The 26,772-nt window shown below is 36.7% G+C and overlaps 1 protein-coding gene across 4 annotated transcripts in view; it reads right to left on the bottom strand.

Annotated features, from left to right (window-relative positions):
- Positions 1-18,375: 18,375 nt before the first annotated feature.
- LOC113232382 overlaps positions 18,376-26,772 on the bottom strand; it is a 69,625-nt gene continuing 61,228 nt past the window's right edge. For all 4 annotated transcript variants that reach the window (XM_026467076.1, XM_026467080.1, XM_026467079.1 and 1 more), the window contains exons 3-5: positions 24,024-24,191; positions 21,874-22,009; positions 18,376-20,322 (exon numbers count right to left, since the gene is read on the bottom strand). In XM_026467076.1, coding sequence (XP_026322861.1) covers positions 20,187-20,322; positions 21,874-22,009; positions 24,024-24,191 — 440 coding nt within the window. In that variant the 3' untranslated portion in view covers positions 18,376-20,186. The remainder of the gene's footprint in view (positions 20,323-21,873; positions 22,010-24,023; positions 24,192-26,772) is intronic.

Raw genomic sequence — 26,772 nt, 5'->3', positions numbered from 1 at the left:
TTCACCCTATCCATCATTAGGGCACTAGACGTAGGCTAGGTTATGGAGTGGAATTCCTTGCTTGCAGAGATATTCCCTGAACGCTACAACTTGGGCCTGTTCTAGACTAGAGTGAATAGGCATTTATATCCATCGTCACTTTCCATCAAGTGAGTCGGAGGTCAAATCGATACCTCTAATGAACTATACTGCGTTAACTTAATTGTTGGACCTGTTCTGTTTTTATTTTGTTTTTTTTTTATTTTCAAATTTTGATTTTTGTTTTTTTAAATATGGCTGTTTGCATAAATAACAGAATTACTGGAGGTATCGGAATGCATATTTATTCTGTCATAAACAAAAAATACTATAAGGTGGCAGATTTAGTTCAACCGGTATTATGCAATTGTAATAAAAAACAGCTCTTGTGTGGTTACGCTAAACCCATCAAAGGTCGTCACGCAAACTCACCCTGTACAGACAAGGGCTACCGTAATACTTTTATTCACCCGAGCGCAGGAGCAGATTTCTTTGCGAACCCACGCATTACGAATGAAATCTAAAGGTTAGAAGGAACTCCTTGTCCAAATTGAAAATACGCTAAAGGTTTTTAACCCTTTTTTATTTTGTAACTCTCAAACAAATTGATGTCAAATGTAAATTTACATTTCACTTAAAAATTCAAATGTAAAATTTACATTTTACTTACAAATTTAAAAGTAATGCGCAACTAACGGCACACTATAAGCACAGTTATCTTTTTTCACCGACTTCAAAGAAATGAGGAGGTTCTCAATTCTACTCCAGTTTTTTTTTTAATATTTATCTTACGGGATAACTCCGGTATTTGTGGACCGACTTTGATCGTTCTTTATTTTGTTGGAAATAGGATATCTCGGTAGTAGTCCCATTTAAATTTAAAGAAAATATTCCACCTCTAAGGGTGGCAAACTAGGGGATGAATCCGGTTTCGCGCACTTTCCGGGAACCAATTTCAATAAAACTTGGCAAATAGATGTAATTCCACGCACTGTTGAGGTCGGTTTTTAATACTCTGTACTGAGATTATTATGATATCAATTGACTGGACGAACAACTCGTGTCTCGTGTTAAGCGACACGTCTGCCCATAACAGTTGCAGTAGTGCCACTCAAGAGCTTTAAATCGCAAAAATCTGAGGGAGCACTGCCACTGCGCCTGTCACCCTGAGACATAAGTTAACAAGTCCCGTGTGCCTATAATTTCACCAGCACCCTTACTACTTACAGTGAAGTTCACAATAGGTGAGGTGGCAGTACTTTCCTGGACGAACTCTTTCGCAAGGAGGTCTACTGCGACTTAACTTCGTCTTGCTTATCTTTCTCCGCCTCTCTTTCCTTCGTGTCTCTGCTATAACGTTTCCAAGAAAACTGTCGTAACGTATCATGTGCCGAAACAGCCTTCCCCTCCTTTCAAACACATATCCAATGCACTTTACCGGCAACACCTACTCTCCTTACAAAAATCTGTCTAATTTGTTGAATGATAAATAAATAGGACTTCTTTTTTTTCTCGATATTTCGGAACGGTTGCACGCTCCATGGTCACTGGACGGCGGCAGATGACAGCTTACCCTCTTGCGCTGTCGACGACTACCTTTATCGCGATTTGTTGTGGCGTTACCATTTTCACTCACTTTTTTCACCACGGAGCGTGCAACCGTTCCGAAATATCGGGAAAATAAAAAGAAGTCATACCATGGTAAGAAACCTGAAATTAGTGATAATCATTTAGTGAATGACCACGAAAGTTTTAAAATCTATATAATTTGTTGAAATTTTAATATTAATAATTAGTTTTCATGTGCCAATGTACACTTTTTCGTAGCCTTTTTAAATAAACATTTTTACTTTGATTTATTACACTAAAAGTATTCACAATCATAATTTTCGCTTACAGTTACACTTATATATATATAAATCCGCGCATGCACTTACATATTGAATAGGTACTTTAGATGCACTATTAACGCTATATTACATGTATAATTTTAATGAACAATTTCCATCCTAGTCGTTTATTAGATCTTACATTATCGTCACATATCGTCTACTTTTTCGTTTACTTTCTCAAACTCGTATCTTAAAACACAAATGTTGCAGTCTGATTTCACATCACAATCACAACCCAAATTGACACCATTGATAAGAAATTTAAAATATACTATAATAATATAATACGAGTTTGAGAGAGTAAGGCATCGATACACTGAGTCTGCGCCATTTCACAGCTATGACAAACAATCTTTTATTTTGTATTCACTGGTGAATAAATCATTATTTTTATATCATCATCGTTTTATAAATTATTTTGGCTCGTATTAGGGAAAGTTTATTTACCTAAATTTGGAGATCCCCTGCGGACATTCCCCGTCCCCAGACTACAAGATTGACTAACCCTGTTAAGCCTTGAATTGTCTAAAAGCCGATTTCGCGAGTCAATGAATATTAAATTGTGAATTGGTTAATTTTAGTCTGAGGGTCAATTTTTTTGTGAATAACCATTTTTATTGGTTCTATTGTGAAAATGTTAATAACATTACAGCGTCGAAAGCCAAAAAATACAATGCAAAGATCAAAGTCAAAGTAAAATAATCTTTATTTCATAAGTAAGCAAATTACATTTAAAATCGTCGTACTGATTAAACTCTACTGTTCATTCGTAAGGCAGATTCCCCTGATAAGAATGAACGAATTGCTCTTTGTAATCTTCATTTGGATACATTTATCATTACGTGTCACTACCACGGATTTTTATTATCCAAGTACGCAGAAGTGGTATACGGGCATTTCTCCTAGAAGGGCTAAGTTCTCCGACTTCGGTGGTCGACTTCCTTTCTTAATTTCAGGAAAAACATTGACTGAGAAGGACAAAGAACTCAAACTTACATAAGATTCCGTTAATTGGGCAAGTAGATTATCAACAGTTAATGACATATTTGATCCACCGAATTCAGCTACCACCGAAATCAGAATAATTTAACAAAAGGCAATATTTTTGCATAAAATTGTATGGAAAAGGCAATAAAAACATTCAATAATTTACATAAACATTTACTAGTATGGCTAACTATTAAATCAAACTTTAAAAACTAAAATGTGTTTATAAATCGAGCAGAACGCAAACGAATTTCACCTTATGAGTATAATTAAAGTTAGTTTTCAGTTTGCCTGTTCAACCTTTTTTCAATCACACAAAATATTTTCGTACATTTAAAAAAAAATGTAGAACTCAATTTGTAGCTACAAAAGAAATCAACTTGTTGGAACTTGCGCGATTTATACCTTTCATTACTTTTTATACATGACGAGGTAGTTCACGTAACTTCAAAATCTTTCCTTCCACTTTTTCTTCGCATACCTCTGTCTATCTTTTTGTAAACCTTTCATGTATAATTGCATCGCTTTTTATCTTTGCTTTTCTAGCACGTTCCTCAATTTTATTGAGTTCCAATTATTCTTTTCTGTTTTGATTGTCCTTATTCATTTTCACCGGGAAGCAAGTAGTAATATAAAATGTGAAAATCAATAATATTAACTAAACGTTTATATGAAAAAAAAACGTATAAAATTCTTGCTTTTCAAAGAAAATATGGCGTTGATGGCAGCTTTTTCCGACTTCGGTGGAAGCTTTTCTGAATTCGGTGACATTGTGATTTTATCCACAGAAACCAAGGCCACGGGGTTCAGAAAAAATATATTTTTTTATATTACTCGTAAACGGTAATACTTGTAAAACTAAAAAATTGTTATTATATTCTTGTTGTTACAACACATATTATAAAAAATGTTACATACAACCATAAAATTTAGTCATTCAGCATGACAACGAATTCGTGAATTCGTTAAAAACATCGTGATGTGTATATATTGTCTGTTTTTTGAAGACAGAGTAAAATGATATTTGTAGGATTGCCAGTTTTCATGAAATTTTGAACAGTTGTGTAGTTGTTGTCGATAGTTTTGTCGATAGATTGTGAAAGAAGACCAGTCATTTTTGGCAAAATTTTACTGAATTTTGAATGTTACGAGACGTTCTAAAGATTCCTAATTGCGGTATTGCCTTCTTTATTTTTATTTTGACAGTTAGCCTACTAGTATAGCCGGATTTGATAATTCATATTGAATTAAAATGGAAAACTTTAAAATATGTCTTCTCTTTGTATTTTTCGTAAACTTTGTTCTAAACACAGATATATGTATGTATGAATTTAAAAAATGAACAATTCTAATGAACTTGTGCTCAGTAATTGCATGAATAATGATATTTATTCCATAAGCGTGCTTAATTTTTAGCCGATAGTCGATAGAATATTTCGTCTGCTTAAAGGTAAAACCACATTTTCCACAAAAAATCTCCAAATTATGTACCAGTTGTAAGAATGAGATGAGATGCTGAATCACCTTTCTGCAGATAAAACCCTAATTAAGTTTATAGTTTTTTTGTTATTGAATTTCACGTGCGGAAAGATGGTTATTTTCTTGCCGTAGCTATATAAATTAAAGATCTTTTGTGTAAAATGTCACATTAGTGGCTTTACCTTTAAACAGACGATTTATCGACTGCAATCACTAGCTGCTCGCAAGCGAACAACACTTTTGCACAATGAAACACCACCACAGATAATATTACAAGTGCGACTATAATTTTTACACTCTAAAGTACCGAGCGAAATAAGGCATTTTTCTACGATTTTCGAGGTTTTTCGCGAAATAATTTTCACGACGTTATCATACAAAGCAAAAATGGCGGACTGAACATCATAAACAACAATTTTTATTCCATTACTGTTTTCAAAACATAATAAATTCACTCTGATGAATTATTAAAAGTTATGGAACTAACGTTGTTGCTTATGATGTTAGCAGTGTAGTTCAGCGAAATTGTTAATATTTAAAAATAACCCTGTATAAATGAATTTTTTTAAATAAAGTTGGTAACGCAATATTATTGCAGCTTTTAGTTATGTCTACAGTTTTGTTAAAGTTTTAACGGAGCTTGTCTAGATAGAACTCCTGCCTTAAAATTCAGAGAATTTAACCAAAAGGGTAGAACTTAAATAACAGCTGAAACTGAAATTAACCTTGTAAACTATAGACAATATTTATGAAGTAACGTCACGTCTACCCATCCACTCTGAGCTTTAAATCGCAGAGACTGCGCTACCGTGTCAAACCAATACACTGTAAAAACAGGATTTGGACAGAGACAGGACTGTCTGTGTATTCAAAATTGGCAGTGAATCTGTTGTAGGGGATCAGATGAGAATAGCCCGCATCACAGTCACGCCTAGTGTTGTTAAAAAACCGTTTTTATTTTCTGATGTGAAAAAAATACAATGAAAAAAACATGAAAAGAAACCTTTTTTTTCTGGAGTACGTTTTTTTTCTAAAAGTATGAAAATAAAAATATGACAATATGACAATTGTATTTTTTTACTACATTTTCTTTTTTGTTGTTAATATTATTCTTCATAGATAAATTAAATTGCTCAAAATAAATGGGCAACACTGACAGAGTGGTCAATTTGTGGCGAATTCCCCAAATTGCGGGGAATTTCAACTCGATTGAGCATTTTGTGGGATTGACGCTATGTGGGGAAAATGCGGGGATTGTAATTTTACCTTTTTTTTAAAATGTGTCAGTTACTGTTGCATCGCTGCTTTGATGATTACTGATAAAAACACTACTTATTTATTTATCTAAGAGCGATATTAATAGTTTTTTCCATATCGCACATATCCCTTACATAGCAACATGTACATAGAATTATTTGCAAGCCGCTTATATAAAATTATTCGGTAGGATTTGAAGCACTTTGTCCGGAATTGTTTTTTAAGAATTTGAATTACTACTATTATCAGTCGGTGCGTCTTGAGCCGTTGACCCTTCCTCTTTCTCCCGATTAGGTTAGGTCGGTCTCCGGTATGAAAAATAAAAATTAGTGTCTTATTTTATTTCAGTTATTCCATTTTACTTTTTCCGAAAAAAAACCAAATTTAGAAAAAAACCAGGGCGCTATGTTTTTTTTCAAAAATGTGAAAAAGCATTTTTTTTTCAAGTCACAACACTAGTCGCGCCACAACAGTTTTTCTACAAGCGTCTAATTTGAAGGTGCCCTTAGAGAAAACCCGTACCTTGCAGTGGGACGTACAATGGATTGATGATAATGAAATGGTTTAAATTTAAATGGTACAAGTTACATTCATTAGTGCTACAAGGGGACGGCCAGGTATATGGATACGGGTTGATGTGTAAGTGAACTATGGGGCTTATAAAATACATATGTACGTGTATCTAAAGTCCTAGGCAAGCGTTGTTCCCAATTATATTATAACAATCCTGAGGGTACGGTCTTCTAATGAACCCTTCTAGGTTCGGTGTAAAATGAGCGTAGGGAGAATTGTGAAACTTAATCAATATATTCACAAATAAATAAGGTGGTAAATAATGAAAAACGCAATGCGTTGGCAACTCTGATTTTCGGTTAGGACCCTAAGTGGGTCACGGAGCAACGTACGCAATTATGCTTATTAAAATAGGACAATAAAATAATTAATTAAATAAAATGCTCCACGCTCGGATTCGGACGTGTTACACTACACATTAGGAATTATCATAATTCGCAGCCCGCGTGGCAATAGCCGCTGCTCGTAATTGACTATGGGTTCTCAGCAACTCATAGTCAATGAACTCCTGGCTTTCATTCAACACGCCATCGACACTATGGACGAGGTCAGCATTGTGCAGATCTGCAAGTCAAACTTCAAAGAAGAAGATATTTGCAGTGGCAAGGTACTGCTCTTCCGTACATTCGGTTCTTACATAGTCATAGGTTTTTACGCAGTTTTACATTGTCTAGTTTTTAGTGCTGTAAGTGAGAAGTAAAGGACTTTAAGTCCATATTTTACAATTTAGATGTTTTTACGAACATTGCTTTAGAATGCTAAAAATCACGCAATGGTAAATAAACCACATTAAGTTCTATCGTCGTTTGTTTTTTATTTAACATGTTTTATTTTCATATCTCCAATGAACACTACAACTTAATTTTTGTACCTATTCTGTTTTTATTTTTTTTGGTTTTTTTTTAAATATTTTTTTGTTTCTTAATTTTTTTTTTCACAAAATTCGGGTAGCATAATGTTAGTAAATAAATATGGCTGTTTACAAAAATAACAGAAAATGACCAAAAAATATAGGTACTTGGCGTAGTGTTCAATTGAGCTATCGATTTGACCTTAGGATAGATGTTTAGCTTTACTTACTAAAAGCCTTACTCTATTTAAAACGCTCAGAAGTAAAGATTACTACACGGCACTTGGGATTCTTTACCTCTCACTTACAGAATTGTTCAGAAAGACACGGGCGTGCAACGAATAAGAATAAATGACGTGGTGCTTTGCGAAAAGTGAAATTTCAAATAAAGTTTGAACAACGTTGAAAAAACACAAAGGTTGTTTTAAACAAGGTTTTATTAAACAACTGTAAAATATATGCCACGTCGATTTCACATCGCCGCCGGCCGATTTTACAATCGGGGCACATGTCTAAGGTAGGTAATTTATTTCCATTGCACGCTCTACTGAGTTCCGGATTGAAGGATAAGAATAGCAGTAATGTGAGAATTTTTTATGATATCGAGCTGTCGGGACGAAGAAGTCATGCGCCTAGTGGTTAGCGACACGCCTGTCCATGGCAATTGCAGTTGAGGGGACTGCTGTTGCGCCTATCACCCTGAGACATAATGTGTTAAGTCCCATGTGCCTGTAATTTTACCATCACCCTTTACTGCTTGGTCGAAAGAAATAGGTAAGGTGGTAGCAATACTATGAACGAATTCCTTCTACCAGGAGGTCTACTGCTACATATTCGCGATTTACATCTGAAAAACATAGTAATTTCCAAAGTTAAGATTCTATAATTATATTAAAGCATACAGGAATTCAAACAAATATCCCTCCAAACTCCAGACTTCTTTCTACATTAGAGGAAAAGGTGGTAATGTGGCCCCCGCAGCTATATTGGCCCTCTTGAATATTTGTAATTTATTAAGCTCTGTCTAGTATATATTTGGCGCAATATGAAGCTTCTGTGATAGCTTTGATAGAAAACCCACGAATTCGTAAGATGGCGCTTCGTTTGTCAGTTATTCAAACAAGTAGAAACCTGCAAGTTTGAAATATTTTTCGCCGCTCGGTATTTTATTCAGTTTTTTTGGAAAAAGTGAGTTTGGAGGTTTGGACTTTCAGTGAATTAAATGTTCATCTACCGGATTTTGTAGGTAATTATACAAAATATGATAAATACATGTAATGTAGTTTGATTTTATATTTTGTGTTTTTTTTGTAATTTGGTCCCCGCACGTTGTTTGTATTATGGCCCCGGGCGTCACATAACATGTATGACCCATATAATATTTAATTAGATTTTTATCTTGGATTTCCAGATGCTTCGACGCAGAGTGTTATCTCCACCATCAAAAAAATAGAAAAGCATGTGATCCTGACCAGATGAAAAAGGCAATTGAAGCGGTGAGGACAAAGGCCATGAGCTATAAAAAAGCTGTGAAAGCTTTTCATGTACCGAGATCGACACGATTAGTAAAAGACTCGGAAGAATCTCTAGAGATGCTTGTGCATAAACCTCTTGCTAGAAAAACTTTTCTTCCACTTGCCCTGGAGCAAAAGTAAGTAGACTACATTTTGTTCATGGAGTCTATGGCCTATCAATTGGCCTTGAAAAATAACATGGAAAGTAAATTTTAAAATGATGTAGACGCGATCTCGATAGTCAATTTGGAGGGGCTAATGGCTGCAGGGCTAATAGACACCAGAGAGACGTCACACCCAGCAGTGGCTCTAAAAGTGAGCTGTTATACAAACGGACTCTGAATATGACGACGAGTCTACCCAAATAGGATACCTGAAGGCTTAGACACTACATATTCTGCGATACCAGGTATTCTAACGACAGACGTGGAGGAGTGGATTCAATATCAGAGTTGCGACTTATGGGATCATACAGTACGTGCAGGTCTTGAAGGCGAATATTATATCTGCGATTTTTGCCGATAGATTTTTTATTAAGGTCATAGGTATATTTAATATGACCCCCCGGGTGCCATATAACCCTCCCTTGATCTCGAGTTGCCAAATTTGATTATTTTTAAACACACATATTTTTTAATATCCTGTGGTTATTTTATTTATTCCATTGTAAAGTATGCATAGGTAAATGAATAAAGCTCACAATAACGTGCATATATAATTTCTTCGTCAAGTATTTTTTAAATGAAACCAATAAAACAAAGTAGGGGGCCACATTACAACCTTTTCCTCTATTATACTCCGCAACTTACCCGTTTGTCATTCTAAAAATAAAGATTCAATTATTTTTATCGTCCTTGTATATGCTAGCCACTAGAGTGGTTCCAAATAATCAAATTGCGCGATAACCCTGTGTCTCTGGGGGCAAAACTCCGCGCTAAGAAGCTTTTAGTTCTCCTCGTGGAAGCCTCTGGTGACCACCAAAAGTTGGGCTTAGCAAGTTTTTCAAGCAATTACATCTTTATGGTAGTAAAAACTTATTATCGATTTCTCGTTAATAGTAAATCAGAGAGATCGTAGATTTTATTACGGATTAACTTTTCGAGTTTGAAATCGATAAGTGGTGTCGTTATCTTTGAGGTAGAGGTGAGCGTGCATGATAAAAGCGATTGTAACAGAAAAATCCAGTCAGCCATTCTAAATCCCGTTTGTTGTATTGTACGTTACAGCGAGTCACTGGGGGGAAAGCAGGAAAAACCGTTTTGCTATATTAAATGTAAGACGGAAGTAAGACGTATAAATGGGTTGAAAAATATATGAACAAATACAAATGATAAAAGATGGGGTACTATAGCCGGGGGAGTTATTGTTAAATAGCAATCTCTTCTAGACAACTGCCTCTGTAGCTGAAAGGTTGCCATGCTGGTCTGCCACGCAGAGGTCCCCGGTTCGATTCCCGGCCGTAGAAATATTTGTAGTGCCTACACTTATTTCTCTTGTGCTCGTGGCTCGGCACTATCATGCATAACATAACATCCCGTCCACCCTGCCAACGGCTCTCGTGATACTGACTGGGTGTATCCACGTATGGACACACGAGATAGCGTGTAGGTATGTCAAGTCGCATACTCTACACAGGGTTTCCCTCGTGGGAGGCTATGAGTGTGTATGCGGAAAAAAAAACAAAAGAACTTCGTGGTAACAAGATAAACTTAATATGATGATAAATAGAGGACACGACAACTTCACTAAATAGTAATCAAATACCTATGTTACGTACACAGAAAAGAATAAGTAAAATGCTTACATAAAAAATATGGCTTTTTCCCAGACGAAAAATAAAGTCGCAGAAATAGAATCAATGAGTAAAATTTAACCTAGTACTCTTGCTTTATTTTTACGCTTTTGAAACATGCTTTTTCAAATCACCAAGATACAAATTCAATAGGTCTTGTAGTCAGAAAGGCTTCCAGCCACACTGTAACCTCATTACGGGCTTACTCAAAAACTCTATGCCTACTTTAGTGTAAGGCGGAGCGGGGAGCGGTTCCGGACCCAGTAGTAACAAGCGAAGTTCAATAAAAAATTTAGTAGTAGTAGTGTAGTAGAGCTCTTTTTGAAAGAGTTCGATCAAGGAAGTACCTAGTGCCTTACTTATTTCCGCCGCCAAGCAGTAATGTGAGCATTACTGCGTTTCTGCGGTTTTGAAGGGTTAACATAAATTTCAAATTCAATAATGAGGATTATATGCAATTTTCTGTTTATTTTAATAATTTATTTCTTACAAGAAATGAAAGTAAACCTTATACCGAGGCAATATGGTCACTTCTTTTTTCGAGAACTTAGTAAACATCTGGAATTCGTCGTCGTTCAGCTATTAACCGCTAGATGGCAGCACATTGATTAAAATTTCACGCCGCGCGTCATGTGCATTTGCACAAGGCGCGCAGCTGGCGTGCACACATACAAACCGCGCTTATACGTTTGTGGAATCACCATACTTGTCTTATTATACTACGGTTATACTGTAATAACTAACAGAGGGCATTACAAAGGAAAGGTGGGAATTACACTACACCGACCGCAAAACAAATATATGACTCAGACGGAGAAGCAGAGTCGCAGATGTCACCAAACGCGTAAAGAACCTTAAGTGGTTCCTGGTGGCGACCTTGGGTAGAAAAACGCTCCAAATTGAGACCGCGGATACGTTGGAACTTGGAAGGATGACATTAGGAAAGTGGCAGGGTTGAATTGGACACAAGTGCCATAGAACCGAGAGAAGTGGCAGAAACTAAAGGAGGCCTGCGCCGAGTTACGAGTGCCATTTATTTATATAAATTAAAATCTTACACATAAATGGAGGCTACGTATTACATTGAGTAATTCCGAACTCGTGTCGAGGTCGCATACGCGTTGCTCACCATCAAAACCGCACCCTTCCGAATGAATCAGTGTCTCGCTTGCAGCTGATCCAATAGTATTTGATTTCTTTCTCTTATTGCAAACGACAGGCAGCGTAAAGCGCGCAATACGTACGACATACTTACATAAAAGTTATATTAATGATATTTTTCTGTAAAAAATAAAATATTGTTTCTTGTGGCTCTCTCCCAAATCGAATTGGTTAGATACCAGCAAAAAGTAAATGCTCACAAAGATTTGAGCAAAAAAGTCGCAAATTATGCAACAGTCTATATCTAGACTCACACTTACGATTTAAACACAAAAATATCAAGCCACATTACCTGATTCAAATTGTTAGACGTCTCATTGAAAATCAAGATAAAATATGCTCGACAAACTCGCCAACAAACCAAATATCTGTATATAGAGTTCTTAGGTTTTCGCGATTGTTACACATAAGATATGTTACTATTTTATTATATTACTTATATTATATTATTTTCATGATAATAAATTTAACTCAATAAAAATTCAATTTATTAAAATAAAATAATTTGTAAAACATCAACATAAAAATAGGGTATTTACTTAATCACTTTTGTAACTATTGTGAAAAAATATTGTTTTGCATTAACATTAGACATTACTGGTTGATGACTGACCACCTCAGTCAACCGTGACCATGGGACCTGTGAAGGGCCCAAAACGTTGGTTTGTTTGAAAAAACAAATATACGTGATTTAAAGCCGGAAAAATAGTTTCAAAGCTCTGTACTTTTTTTATGATACCAAGGCCAGGGCCACTGCCAGAGTCGCCCGTCACCTTAAGACATAAGTAGACAAGTTCCATGTGCCTGTAATTTCACCAGCACCTTTACCCTTCAAAACCGGAACGCAGTAATGTTTACGTAAATTCTTGGAGGCAGAAATAGGTAAGGTGGCAGTACTTCCATGGACGAACTCTTTCACAAGGGGCTCTACAGCTTCTTATATAAACTATAGGTACTAACTCAAATTTGTCATTCTGAGAATTGAACCCGGGGTATGAGGTTCATTTAGTGCTCACAGTTAACCGCTAAGGACATTGAAGTCGTCAAATACTCTTGATCTACATTAGTGTATGTCGTGTATGCGACTTGACATACTTGCACGTTGTCTCGTGTGTCCATGGGTACACCCAATCAGTATCACGAGAGCCGTTGGCGAGAGTGGACAGAGTGTTACATCATGTATGACAGTGACGAGCCAGTGTTCTCAAGAAAAGAAGCAAACATACAGTGTATATAATATTCAGCCTCTATTAAGGAAGTCTACAACTAACCTCCCGTTCACACGGCATTGTACTGCACGTTTTTTGCAGTATAAATTTTACCGAATAAACAGTGGCGCATACATTAGATATAGAACCTTTCAAACGGTGTTTGTCCTGCAAAAAAACGCACACAGCTCTATACGTTTATCGAATATGCAACGGACTTGTTAAGTAAATCAATGAACTTCAACGTATACAGTGGCGCATAATATTAATGCATCTCTTTCACACGGCGCGAAGTCATACGTTTTTTATCGAATAGTCATCGAACAAGCGGCGGCGGCGTTTAGTATTAAACATAGATTATACACTATTTGGAAGGAAGGCCCGCATAATTTTATCAATGCAAAATGACCGGCGAATCTGTGGAACAAATGCCCGTTTTTTTTTATAATTCCTCAGATTTTCGTAAATTTTTTCTGATGTGTTGTACCTTAGACTATTCCTCCATTCTCTAAGGTTAGACATTAATAAGTTCGTAAGGAACTTCAAACTTTTTGAGGATAATTTACTTTTACCCATAAGGTATCTGAGACATATAGCTAGTTTGCTATCTTTTAATATTAAGGACGCTGTTATAGAAAATATAACACAGTCCAACGACAATGCTCCTACTTTAAGTAGCAACAATATACTTTTTACTAACCATAATTTAAACTAAAAAACACGACAACAGAAAAGTCTAATCGTTTCCATGTAGTACATCAAAATATTCAAGGCTTTTCTGGCAAAACATTACAAATAAGTCTTTTTTTGCACGCACGCACATTCATTTGTACGCACTGCTTCTTGATTCATTGGATGAACCCAATACCTTCTGCTCTTTTATTTATTTATTTATTGAGGAATGACAAACAATTGTACATGGTGAGTTATAAAGAATGAGAATATCGGTTTAGCTAATAGTACAATCAACCACATCATCCACAGATTACTACAAAAATATAAAATTTTAAAGGCTCTTCAGGCTTCGTTGGCGTATTCAATGCCAATATAAAAGTGCAATTAAATAAAGCGCAGATCCATTATTATACAGACGTGTTCTCAGGGCGATTGCTGTGCGAATATTGCGGCTATCCGTCTATTACACGCATGAAAACATATTGTGTGAGCACCCCGCTGTTTATCCGTTTATAATTGAATACATAAAAAACGGACAATGCCGTGTGAACTAAGGCTAACCGTCCTGGGTAACGTGCGTTCGCCTTGGACGACCCAACAACGGTTGATTAGCCCTGTGTACTGTAGTGTAGGCTCTACTCTATGAGTAGAATCTCTGGCTGAATGAATAGTTTTGTAATTAGAATGTTTTGAAAATGAAGTAAGAGAAAAGAATGGAGCATCTTGACATTATTCATAAAAGTACCTCTCGCTACGCATCCCAAGCTACAGTACCAAGTATTTACTTAACGTACTCTGCGTAGTCTTATTTCGCCGTGAGTTAAATGCCGCTTCTGTTTTACTGTGTTATTATACTGTACTTAAACACTGTTTGGTCAGTCTCCTCTGACCGTCCGCGCTAACAGAATCGCCACGCGTTCCACCGCATTTGTCGGAGACCCCTAATTAGGACGTCTGCTGGAAGTTGAGGAAGAGCGCAGCTAAGGAAGGACAAGAAGCACGAGCAGTATAATATAGTCTAGTTGTTCAGCACTCATCTTACCTGCCGATCTATCCCTTTTCCTGACATTCCTTTCCATACTGTCCTCTTCCACTACTTATTGATACGAAATGCCACAAACCTTTCCTACGACGTTGCTTAGAATGTGAGCTGTTTCTTCAAATCTAAACTGAATATGCATTTTTTTGAGAAATGCGTATCATCATCGGTCACGTCATCGTTCATTATCTTCGCATGTAGCCAAGTGTGCGTCTGTTTTTTTTTTTCAAATAACTAGATGCAAGATCACGATGTCCAAACCCAAAAAATATTCACGGCTTACAGATTGAATGCAATAGAAATAAACAATTTGTTATATCATAAAATTTATTTATTCGAGAAAAAAAATTAGACCAATTTATATAAAAGAGAGCGTATAAATAGAAGGAAAAAATTAAAAATTAAATTCAAAAATGTATCTTATTCTAATGGCACAACTAATAAAAACGATTTAAACAAGTATTTACATGGCGTATGTACTTCATAAGAATAATAATGCTTATTATGGAAGAGAAAAAAACGTATTTTTGTCGAGGACAAGAAAGCTAAGACTGCTGCGTAGCTTGGGAATGGAAAGGAAGCCAACATTTGTAACGAAATTGTACATAGCATAATGAACTCTATGTAAACTCTCGTCCTCCGACCGACATCTGTCCGAAACAATTACTGAAGTAATACTCGACCAAATTAAAACGCATGATGCGAATGAAGTTACTTATTTGACATTGTTTTTCAATTTGGTCGAATATAACTTATTTGACAGTACTTGTTACGGACCGATGTCGGACGGAGAACGAGTAGTTTGTACGTTACAAAATTGACATAAAGTTCATTGTGCTATGAATACAAAAATTGGCTTCCATTCCATTTCGCAGTAATATAAATTGAACCTAACAACTTTCCACTTAATATTACCTACTCATCGATGGAAGTAGCTGCTAGCCTTTTGGTCACCAGAGGCTTTAAAGACCTGAAAGCTTTTGTCAATATAAACGATTTAATACTAATAATAATACAAATTGCTACTTTGAATACAGGTACTAGTTTATGGTAAAGCATTTTTTCCGCACAGAAATCTAGTGCCTATTTATTTGGATTTCTGTGGTACTACCAGTTAGAGTCGTAGAGAGACATGTCATCCGCACGCAGTTAAGTTTTTTTTTTAGTTTTTTATATTTTATAATGACGTGATTTTTAACGTGTTTTATGCGCTGTCGGTACAAGATAATGGTTATTAATTCCGCAATCATGTCGGGCGTCCAAAGTGAAATTGCCATTGATACTATCTATCTTCACCGGCTAGAGAAGGCGATGTCACCAGCTCTCCGAGCACGTCTTCCCTTTAGACTAAAAGTGTGGCTAATCAAGGTTCTTGTTTTAATTTATCTGAAAATTTTTATATTAAATAATGTTATTTTATACGTTGTTATATTGACATTGAATTTTTTTTTTATACATGACAGGCAAATGACTCCACTGCAGCTGATGTTAAGTGGAAAGTGGTATCCAAACGCGAAGGAACCTAGTGCAGCGATGAAACCCTCATTGCACTAGCCACCTCCACCCTGCCTGCCTACAATTGATATGTAATTTGGATTGGAATTGATATGTAATGAAAATTATGAACAAAAAATTCCTAAATCCAGTATTAAGTGGTGGTTTGGTGCCATACTTTCGCAAACTCGTTTCTCAAACTCGTATCTTCAATCAAAAAATTACTGATACACATAAAAATGGATTGTATATACAAATTTTGCAGACTGATGTCAAATCATATTTCCTCCATATTTCCTTCCGTTGTGCAATCTGTCCGCGTGTCACATACTTTAACATATATTTAAGAGCACGCGAGTATCGCGCGTGCAATGCGCTTACTGCGTTTAATTCAAAACAACTGCACTCAAAGTAGTAAATATAAGTACAGTGGCTATTTAAAAATCGTTTAAACAACCTTTTGACGGAATTGTTAACATTTTCACTAAATTTTATTATTGAGGTATGGATATCTCATATTAAATACACAAACTGATTCATAGATGGCGCTGTACGTAAACTAATATGAGCTAATGTGAACAACAATCAATAACGCAAGTAAATATATTATTTCTCTATTAATACCATGTACCGCAATACTTAGAACATTAGACTGTTGTTTGTACTTTTAAACGTGACGTCACACTTTAGGGCCTTACCCTGACAAATTAAGTACAACGCCATCTACCAATAATTTTCTTAAACATTAAAATTCCATTGTAATTGGACGAGATAGTTTTCGAATAAAGCAATCTTCATAATACTTTATAACATTAGACTGTTGTTTGTACGTTGAAATGTGACGTCTCACGCATAGGGTAGTGCCTTACCCTAACAAATTAGATACAACGCCATCTACCAATGATTTTCTTAAACATTAAAATTGTAAATGGACGGAATAGTTTTCAAATAAAGCAATTTTCATAATACTTATGTACTAATACTGTATTTAAATACGCTTATGTACTAACATTCAGCCTTTTAATTATGTTTATAAAGCGAACAATACAGAAATGTACTTTTTTTAATATCAATATTTTAATGGAGATTCATTACATAAATTCAAACTGGCGTGATCCACACACTGAGCGCGAGGCAGTTTCCATACTAGTACGACTGGTAGTAAGAAAGGTATAGAAACAGGTCATTGCAATTCCAGGGAGACTCTGGAAGAAGGCCAGAGTGGCAATGGCAGTTGAGTCTCAATAGAATGCCAGTGGAATGGCAGTGATTTATTCATTTTCATTCGTTCAATAACTAACGACGGATGTTGCCTTTTTTATACAAATGTAAGTGCGCATTTGACCTCCATCTCACCTGGTGGAAAGTGACGATGAGGTCGACGATTGAGCATGCACGCCTAAATAATGCCTATTCACTCCCGCCTTGAAAAGATCCAAGTTATAACGTTCGGGGAACAAGTCTGCAGGCAGGGAATTCCACTCCATAGCCGTTCGCCATATGAATGTGGAAGCATAAAGGTTCGTGCGAATCTTTGGAATATCCACAACAAAGGGGTGGAATCCAAGCCTACTTCTAGTCCCCCGGTGATGGAAAGGGGAAGGCGGATTAAATCGTGTAATTCCATCGCACACTCTCCATGATATATCCTGTAAAATACCGAATGCCTTACTAAAACTACCGTGGAAATTGCTATAATAATTCATTTATTTATGCATATGCATAGCTTATTTTTATCTCGGTTAGTGAGCAATTTAGTCTTCAAATTAAATTATTATTTATATTATACGCACTGCTATTACAATACTGTTGTAACTCAAAATATGTGAAATTCAGGATTATACCATTTCTGAACGTAAAACTTGTTTTTCTACACGTCAATAAAATTGTCAAATGATTGTCACTAATATCAGGTTTCTTACCACGGTATGACTTCTTTTTATTTTCCCGATATTTCGGAACGGTTGCACGCTCCATGGCCACGGGTTGACTGGACGGCGGCAGATGACAGCTTTAAGAGCAGACATATCTGTATACCCTCTTGCGCTGTCGACGACTACCTTCATCGCGAGTTGTTTTGATGTCTAATAAATTTTAACCTATACGTCAATTATAATAATCTTTCACGGGAACTGAGTGATCAGTTTTTCAGCTATTCTGAAAACATTCACTTTTTGAGTTAATACACTATTGTATTAGCAGTGTGATATGTAATAGTAGTAGACTGCACCATTGCCGTGCCATCGACTTGCCATTGAAGAGCAGAAAAAAAATTAAATAAAAAATTGCAAAATCACTTGAATAGCATCTCACGTACAAAATCCAGCCATTGACACTCGATAACGAAACAACTGAGACGATTTGATATTAGTAGAATTTGATCTTTTGACACTAATGAAAACTACACAGCCTCGCGCTCAGTGTGTAGACCTCACATTACAGTAGTACATTGCCGTCAAATTGAGTGATATGGCAAAAAAAGAACCCAATGCCACCACATTACAACATATTAAATGTAATTCATATTACAAATAACTTGGTTGCTTTATAAAGAGTACTGCAAGCTTAATTAGTAAATTGGAAAGTTCCACGTGCGTGTGGAACCCACATGAAAGCTCATATGTTAGAATAAGCGCAAAAAGCATTTCTTAGATACTAGTACAAACGTGCAAATGGGTACTACCCCTATATGTATCCTATTTCGTTTCTGTTGGGTTGTCTGGGTTATAATTCGTTGGAGGTTAGGCGAATGAAACACCAACTGGTGGTTACTTGCAAAATTCTGCGCGGTAATATAGATTCCCCAGATTTGCATGATAAGCTGTGTAGAGTCTATGCGCTTAACAACTGTCACCGCAGTAAAAGACAAAACATGTTTGCCACCCCGTGGTCCCAAACTGTAGCGCGCTCCCTGTCAACGTCCAATTCTCTTGTTGCCACCAACCATGAATGCGACTTGTTTGCGGATGAGTGGTCAGGAATATTGTCAGAATTGTTGTATTATTGTGAAAAAGGATACTTGAAAGGTTGTAACTGGTTTGTCCGTAATAATTAAATTAAAATAAATAAGTTAATAACTTACTGTCATACACCCTCTTCATGGATGAGACCCATGTTCAGCAATGGGACGCACAATTTGTTAATGATAAGTGTGGTATTATTAGTATCGCAGTGTTGCTAAACTACAGTAGTGATAAATTTATTAAAATGAATAATATTGTCAGTTAAGATATTATGCTTTTTAAAATGTATAAACAACCTGGACGGACTTTGGACGGAATTGTAAATTTAAAATTGTCTTTTTTTTTAATTGTAAAAAGTGTAACTCACTGTAACAGTTACCTTAGGCTACTTGCTACTGTGTATCCCATCATAATTACACGAACAGGTTCATAGATGGCGCTGTGCGTGAACTTATTCTAAACATTAGGCTGTTGCTTTGTAATTTGGATATCTAATTACACAAAGTTTGTCGTTTTCAAATACGGTAGCGCTAGGTCGTTTTACTGCTATATCACAGATAACTTGGCGGCTCTGTATTTTAATTTGTCATAAATGAAACAAAAACCCACAACCCAATACTCCCGTTCTCCATCCCCCTCCTTATTTAAAAAGTTTTCATAGGCCGTTAGGTACGAATTACAACTTTAGCATAATTCTTTCGCCGTCAACTCGCAATCAGTCATTTTGTGTATCATAAACTGAAGTTTTAACTTGAATTCTCCAAGCTATCCACTCTCGATTAATACGTCACACGAGTTATCTTTGAAAGCGGAGAAAACGTGTATTAACAACCAATAGGAGCCCGTTATATTTGTAAAGTAAAACATAATGTCAAAATAACAAATTCCTATTGGCTGTTTAAATAAGTCTCTTCTCCGCTTCAGTCGATAAAAGAAATCATGGATATTTTTCTTAAATTCCTTGATTGTTTTTAGAAGTGGGATTACATTTATCTGTCTTTAATAGGTAGTAGTAATATGTATGAAGTCACAAATATCCAAGCTATCTACGACATCGACTCCATAATAAAAAGGACTTATTATCTTCGATATAAATAACTTTCGTATTATGAAAATTTCGTTAAGAAATTTGACTTCTTACACAGAAGTGTCTTTTTCCGTCGAGACAAATAACCACGTCTGGACAATCGAGCGTAATTGTGTGCGCTTAAGTTTTCGCTAGATTCGTTCTTAGCACATAAAGAATTTCTATCATGGGATAGCCCTCTATAGGTACATTTCTTGTTAATACAACATAATGGCGCCATTGACTTTCTCCTCAAGCGCAGGTGCAATGGTGTCCTCATCTCTTCCATCAGCCATGGCCACCATGACGCATATGATGTTTGCCAGCGCTGATATTGATGCTGCCACTACCAACCTGAAAACAGAATGGAAAAATACATTCTTACATAAAATCTTTGTATAAATGATCACAATATTAAAAATCTAAATAAGTCGAATTATTTTACAAAACCGTACCGGCTGCGGCGAGGTTTCAAAAAAAATCTCTCACTAGGTGTCACTAGCAGCGACGAATGCCGAAAGAGCCAGTACAAAGATATATAACAAAAAACAGATAGGAGAATTTCGACAACCCGGTAACTTGACCTATGGCTCGGTTGGTAAGCGCAATGCTACGGTGCAGCATGGTCGTGGGTTCAAGTCCCACCGGCTCGAAGAAATTCTTCTGCGAGTTCGATCTTTGTATTATTAACTCTAACACAACTAGTGGGGTTATTTCACAAAAAATCTCATCGTTTTTATTACATTCTTGTAGCAACATATACATATGTATTGCTGCTGCGACCATAGCACAGTATTTATTTTCCTTATAGTAGCGCAACGCCCTTGATGTTGAGAAACAACCGTTCTCCTACTGTAGATTATAAGTACGATAATAATGGTCATGAATCAGATCTTGATATTCACCGCAGCCAGACAATAAATGCATTGTAGTACAGGAGTAACCACACTCATCGACACAGAATTAGGAGAAAGAGCACAAACAATCATTTGGTAACAACATATTAAAAAATGATAACAAAAATAAACAAATTACTTATTGTAAACGAGACGTTAGAAAATCCTTCGTTACGCTGGTTTTCAGTGAAGCCGGATAAATGACAAAGATGATGTCGCTTCGACCAAGAGAAAATTTAAAAAAATATGTAAATCAAAAGTGAAAAATGCGTATGATGTATACGTAGGGTATAATAGAACCAAAACTGATTGGGCTGCTTGTATTGTGTGTATGTATATGTTCTCATGTATTTGCGCTTGGGATATTAGTAGTAAAGTGGTACATAGGCACAGCACGACAGCCAGTGCTCTTAGGGCCGTATTCCAGAACTCTACTCAATGCTCAAGTCAGGACTTGAGCAGACTTGAGTATGATTTCAAGCACTGGAAATACGACTCTAATGGCAAGGACTTGATTATGATTTTCAGTGCTCACTGGAATACTCAAGTCCTGACTTGAGCATTGAGTAGAGTTCTAGAATACGACGCTTAGATACCTGAGTAAATAATAAAAGATGATTTGAAGGAATCAACAGATTCACAATAGGGATCATATTAAGCTGGTCAAAAAAAAACTTTATGTCCCTGTATTAAGAACACCAACCCGCAAATCTAAAGTGTTACAAACGGCGAATGTTTTATAAACTCCTTTTATTGGATCCTTTGCAGTGCAGAGGAATTTCTTCCGATAAAATTTTAATTATTTTTATTACACGTATATTTATACAATATTTTGTATTTATTTTTATATTTTTGTAGTTTTATACTAAAGTATTGCCTTCACATTTATTATAAGTTGATAAATGTAGCTCACTTTTTTCGGCTCAAGCCGATTACACGTTAAGTGTATCAACACCTTTATTCTACATATTACCATCTGATTTGCCGCTGAACTTTAAAATGTTCTTACCAAAAAGAAAGGCCCAGATCCGCCATCCCATCAGAAGTCCACGTGTTGGCAAGGTCTTCATCAGACATGACGTTGTACTGCAACCGCAGGAAGTACTCTGTCAGCCATACGGATATAGCGCCGAGGGTGAAGAGTACTGAAATTTAAGAAATAGACAATAATCAATTTATTGTAAGGTTTTGAAGAAGTATAAATATATTCAAGATCCCGTGGTTAGCGCTTTCGGTGACCAGGGATCCGTTCCCTAAAGTAGTCCTAACCAAGGCCAAACAAACGGACGTTCTGGTTTGGGTGTTCTGGGTAGTACTCCCAGGGTCTGGTACCCATATTTCAGGTTATGAGTTTAAAGTGGCTTCCCACGGCCCGTGATTTAGTGAGTCCTGACATAACCCGTGGTCGAGTGGCTTGCAGTCCCGGGTTCAATCTCCGGCCAGGTCGATGTAGAAAACTTACTTTTCTGTATTGTCTCGGGTCTGGGTGTTTGTGGTATCGTAGTTATTTCCGATTTCCATAACACAAGTGATTTAGTTACTTACTTTGGGATCAGAGCAACGTATGCGTCTATTTATTTATTATAATAACGCACACACTCAACATAGCCCCGCACTAGGGAAACCCTGTGTCGCGGGTACCATGGACACACACATAGACAACCACAAATTACACCCAAACTCACGAGAGAAATAAATGTAGACCATACAAATATTTCTCCCGGCCCGGGAATCGAACCCGGGGACCTCTGCGTGGCAGTCCGGTATGGTAACCGTTCGGCCACGGAGGTAGTTATTATTTAAGAATCTCGAAAAGCTCGAGTTAAAATTTTTCCCGTACTGATTCTGTTCTATTGCGCGGGGCGAGCGGTTTATCTCAGCATTTATTCTTTTACAAACGAAATTGAAGCCGTTTGAAAAATGGTTATCGTGTACTATACTAATATTTACTACAGTTGAGTTTAAAAAAATCATTGGTATATGTAAAGTATCTATTGAATGCAGCGGTTTTTTGCAAAATTTCGAGGTAAGTTTGTGTTTTTTCTTTTAATTTTTTTTAGTAATCGTGTATTCACACCGTGTACTAATCAAATACAAAATACAAAAATATTTATTCATCAACAAATCATACAAAACAAATTAGTGGCAAGGGTACTCCTTTTAAGTATATAAATACCTGTGTCAGGAGACCCCGCTCTTCCTTAATAGTATGTACAAAAAGTTTATGATTTATTTCCAATTATTTGTTTTAAATCTAAAAGTAAGTAGTTCAAAATAAAAACAAAAAGAGAACATAGCGAAAATGTCTGAATGTGTGTGTGTGTGTGTGTGTGTGTGTGTGTGTGTGTGTGTGTGTGTGTGTGCGCGCGCGTGCGTGCGTGCGTGCGTGCGTGCGTGCGTGCGTGCGTGCGTGCGTTCGTGCGTGCGTGCGTGCGTGCGTGCGTGTGTGGTGTGTGATTTTGTCACGTTATAATTTGTAACAGACTTTCCACTTCACTGTATTTTTGTGTTTTAAGCCATGCGTTCAGGGTACTCTTACACTCGTATAAATTCATAGGGTAAATGTTCAATTTCTTATTTATCAAATTATATAAGTCAGCACTTTGTCTTGTAAAATCAGTGTATAATTTTATTATATTACATTTAGGACAAGGTTCCAAAGTGATTACAACTTCAACACTTTCACTGTTATGCGGATTCAAAGTCATTTGAGGTTGTATAGACTCTTAAAGGCCTGTCGGACATTAAAAACCAGGCCTACGCCTGTGGTGTGTTGCGTTTGAATCATTGACTTACAATTATATGGACGTCGGGTCCGCGCTAAAAAGTGTCCGAACTTATTAGGCGTTGAAATCGTATACAGAGCGTCATTCACGCTTTAGTCTTCGTTTGTTCGACTGACAGCGAAGCAAGCAAAATTAGACAGTACTGCGTTGACATTACAATTTAAATTCAACGTTTTAGCTTTATCATATTCCTTTACATGTCACTACGTTTAAATAGGTTGACTTGGGACATTTTTTTCGTGGTTTTTGTATTAGACCCGTCGTCCATTTATTTGTAAGTCAATGGTTTGAATGTTTAATCATTTTAACAATTTCATGTACAATTTGCTTCATTTTAATGAGTTTTGTGACACATCCTGCAGTTTACGTCTACCTGCTAAAGAGTTGCTGATCAACAGCGGTCGAGGACTGGCCCTCGCTCTAGCGGCTGACGCCAAAGCAGCAAGGATAGCGGCCCCTCCAGCAGCAGCTAGAGCCGCCCCGAGTTGCCCTGCACAGCCACACCATGCCCAACGTCGCGCTGGGTGCGTTCCTGCTTTTACTGGAATCACATAGAAAAGGTACGTAAATATTGCAGCAAGTCGAAGTCCGTAGTCGAACCTAGCCCAATGGAAGACATGCGCAGTACCTACGTTAAATCAACTTAGAGAAGTTTATTTCCAAAATTGGTCCTTCCAGGTATTCCTAACCTGTGATCTTCTAACCAGGATTTTTTAACCTTTTTCTAATCATGGACCCCTCTCAAAATTTCAAAGCACTCTCGGACGCTTTCCAAAAAGATGAAGAAGAAAGACACGCGGGTTGCGTTGACGTCGAAGGCACTTACGCGCGTCTCGTTCGCTCTAATAATGCATGGCCAACAAGGGGCGTGAAAATTCGAAAAGATCACGCGTACAACACCTATTTACTCACAACATTACTACACTTACATTAATGCAGGCTCACCTTACACGTACTCTTAGGGGTCCATGGACGACAGGTTAAAAAACCCTGTTTTAACTGGACACAAGCCCGAAGTCCTCAACAACCGAACCACTGAGCTCAAGATGGTCGGTAAGACTGTAAAAGCCTATCTACATACCCTGTCTGTCTCTCCCTTTAGTACCAGTAGGTACGTGGTAGTAGTAGGTAGGTGGAAGGGGAATCTAACCAAGACAATCTCCTCCAGAGACTTATACGGATGTCTCTGGAAGGAGAGATACCCCACGGCATCACTCATTCCGCTGTCGGAGCACCTCGCTCCTGGACAGAATCTACCTTGGCAAATTTGGATATCTCTAAATAGATTGATTATGGATTATAGCTCTGAGAGTGCATGTATATGTGGTGCCTCTCCCCAGACTATGGCACATGTTTTGTCCATATCATCTTCTTTTGATCTGTATAACGCCACAGATAATGATGTGTCCGTCGCTGAGTACTAGTCCTTACAAATATAAACGTCAGAGTCGACTCGCAAAGAAGAACTATTAAATCGAGTACCTATATTTGTGTTTTTAAATAAACCAACGTTTTGTGGTATCTTTATAAGTACCATGACCACGGCTGACTGACTTTTGTCTTTGTGTTCTGTTCGATAGATAGCTGTTCTTTATTTATATATTTAACCGCCTCCGTTCCCGACTCAGGTTCGATTCCCGGGCCGGGAGAAGTTATTTGTATGATCTACATTTATTTCTCTGGTGAGTTTGTGTGTAATTTGTGGTTGTCTATATGTGTGTCCAGGGCACCCGCGACACAAAGTTTCCCTAGTGCGGAGCTATGTTGAGTACGTGCGTTATTATTGACCTCAATGATAAAAATATGATATTATAAGAGAGTTAACTAATATTTTTTGGCTATTCATATCAAATGCAATTTTGCCAAATCTGATACCAGTGAAAGTTAAATATATGTATTGCAGGCGTCAGGTACGTTATTTTCTCAATCTACTTTGTTAATTTCCCAAAAATTACTTTCTTTATTTAGTCTTCTTCTTGTCGAGTCAATGCCAGAAACGAGTAGAAATCCTGTGTTATATTTCTTTGTCCCAGTGAGCAGCCATCTCTACACCTCTAACTGTTGCCTTTAGCAGGTCTTCCCGGGTGCAGCTGGTCGGATACAGTGGGCATGAGAGCAAGTGAGACATGCTATTTATGGAGCATCCGTAAGCACAATGGTTTTGAGTCGAATTGATATATCCCCATTTCACCATGTTGATTGTACATCAGCCAACTTGTGATCTTATTTAGTCACATTATTGTTAAGGATGGGATATATCTATCTGAGTCTATAATCTAAATTCGTACCTTCCCACTCCGACATACACAGCGATTCCCAATTTATTGAACAATATTAACAAAGATATTACTAAGTAACGAAATTAAATACAAAGACAAATCGTAGAACGGGGACATTTCAACGTTGTTAGCAAGTCTTGGCCTTGTCATGTCAACAATTAGCTACATCATGTCAATTCAGAAAGATTGCGTCGGGCTATGGACTCTGTCTCCGAAAGTAAGGCTGCGATAACTGGGTGGATCGACTATTTTCTGCACTGAATCAACTTTTTGGGTAAAAAAACAAATTCTGTTATTTTGCTCTATCTGCGCCTAATATTGCTAAATAATCTTCTGTAGTTTATAAATCTATAACTAGCATCGAGCTTCGTTGAGTTTTCCAGTAGTTTTATGCCTTTATTTCAGAAATGACACTTGATAACGTCTCCTACCTGACATAAAATAAAAACCAACTTTGTAATCAGTCACTGTACTTTAATATCAATAAGTATATTAATGAATCAATATGGCGGTATCATAACTAAAAAAAAACAGCCTCATTCTTTTAAAAATACATCACATGTGTGTCTCCGGAGTAACAGAGTAAAATGAACTGGAAAATTTTTCTTATAACTCTGTTCCTAGAAACAAAAAAGATGCACTTAATATGTAACTACCAACAGTCATTCTTTAAGGTTCTTATGTACAAAACTTTGTTCTATAACTTTTTACTTAAACTAAAATTGCACAAAAAATATCACACAAAATGGGGACAATTTGTAAGCCCGAAGACATACCAGGTGACTCAAGAGACACAATTATTTGTACGACATACGTAAAGTTGATTTGTTGGACAATTAAGGC

Source organism: Hyposmocoma kahamanoa, unplaced genomic scaffold, assembly GCF_003589595.1.
Source record: "Hyposmocoma kahamanoa isolate Upper Pololo Valley unplaced genomic scaffold, ASM358959v1 76, whole genome shotgun sequence".
Classification (NCBI taxonomy): Eukaryota; Metazoa; Arthropoda; class Insecta; order Lepidoptera; family Cosmopterigidae; genus Hyposmocoma; species Hyposmocoma kahamanoa.
The sequence above is the reverse complement of the archived record's forward strand: the minus strand, read 5'-3'. Positions and strand labels throughout refer to the sequence as shown.